The 802-nt window shown below is 49.5% G+C and overlaps 1 protein-coding gene across 1 annotated transcript in view; it reads right to left on the bottom strand.

Annotated features, from left to right (window-relative positions):
* Nucleotides 1–57: 57 nt before the first annotated feature.
* Nucleotides 58–802, bottom strand: part of LOC111658279 (butyrophilin subfamily 2 member A2-like) — a 2890-nt gene continuing 2145 nt past the window's right edge. The window contains exon 4 of the mRNA XM_023410744.2: nt 58–241. Coding sequence (XP_023266512.1) covers nt 58–241 — 184 coding nt within the window. The remainder of the gene's footprint in view (nt 242–802) is intronic.

The following is an 802-nucleotide window of genomic DNA, read 5'->3' as shown; positions in this document are numbered from 1 at the left end:
CACACACGGTCTGAGCGGAGGCAAGTCAGTTCATTTAATCCAAGATCATTTACCGCCTCAAACATGGCGCAGCCGAACACACACCTGCGTCCGCGTTTGGTGAAAAGTTTTCTTACCATTAACGAGAAGCACAAACATCACAAACATCTTCCTCTCCTCCAGAAACTGCACCGACTGCAGTCCCGTTAAATCTGCTTCTCCCCGAACCCACGGACCGTCAGAACCGACCTGCAGGGACTTTCTGTGACGCAGCGACACGTTTACTTTCGATTTCACCAAGGTGTGTGAGTGTGTGAGTGTGTGAGTGTGTGAGTGTGTGAGTGTGTGTGTGTGTGTGTGTGTGTGTGTGTGTGAGTGAGTGTGTGTGAGTGTGTGTGTGTGTGTGTGTCTGTGTGTGTGTGTCTGTGTGTGTAATGGTGTAAGAACACACAGTCCTCCTCCAACACCAGAGAAAGACACACCCAGTGTTCAGCAGCTAAATTCAAGAGTCTAGCCAAAGGTCGTGAAGCGACATGTTTTGGATTCAGTGAAATGTTGCAGCTGATCTGATGATTACACAGACCTGCCTCTACTCACCTGTTACTATAGGAACACACCTGACACACAGACCCGCCTCTACTCACCTGTTACTATAGGAACACACCTGACACACACAGACCTGCCTCTACACACCTGTGACTATAGGAACACACCTGTCACACAGACCTGCCTCTACACACCTGTGACTATAGGAACACACCTGACACACAGACCTGCCTCTACACACCTGTGACTATAGGAACACACCTGACACACACAGACC

This window comes from Seriola lalandi, unplaced genomic scaffold (genome assembly GCF_002814215.2).
Source record: "Seriola lalandi dorsalis isolate HSWRI2012SDOR001 ecotype SW California unplaced genomic scaffold, Sedor1 jcf7180002054433, whole genome shotgun sequence".
NCBI classification, from domain to species: Eukaryota; Metazoa; Chordata; class Actinopteri; order Carangiformes; family Carangidae; genus Seriola; species Seriola lalandi.
This window is presented reverse-complemented; position numbering and strand designations above follow the sequence as displayed.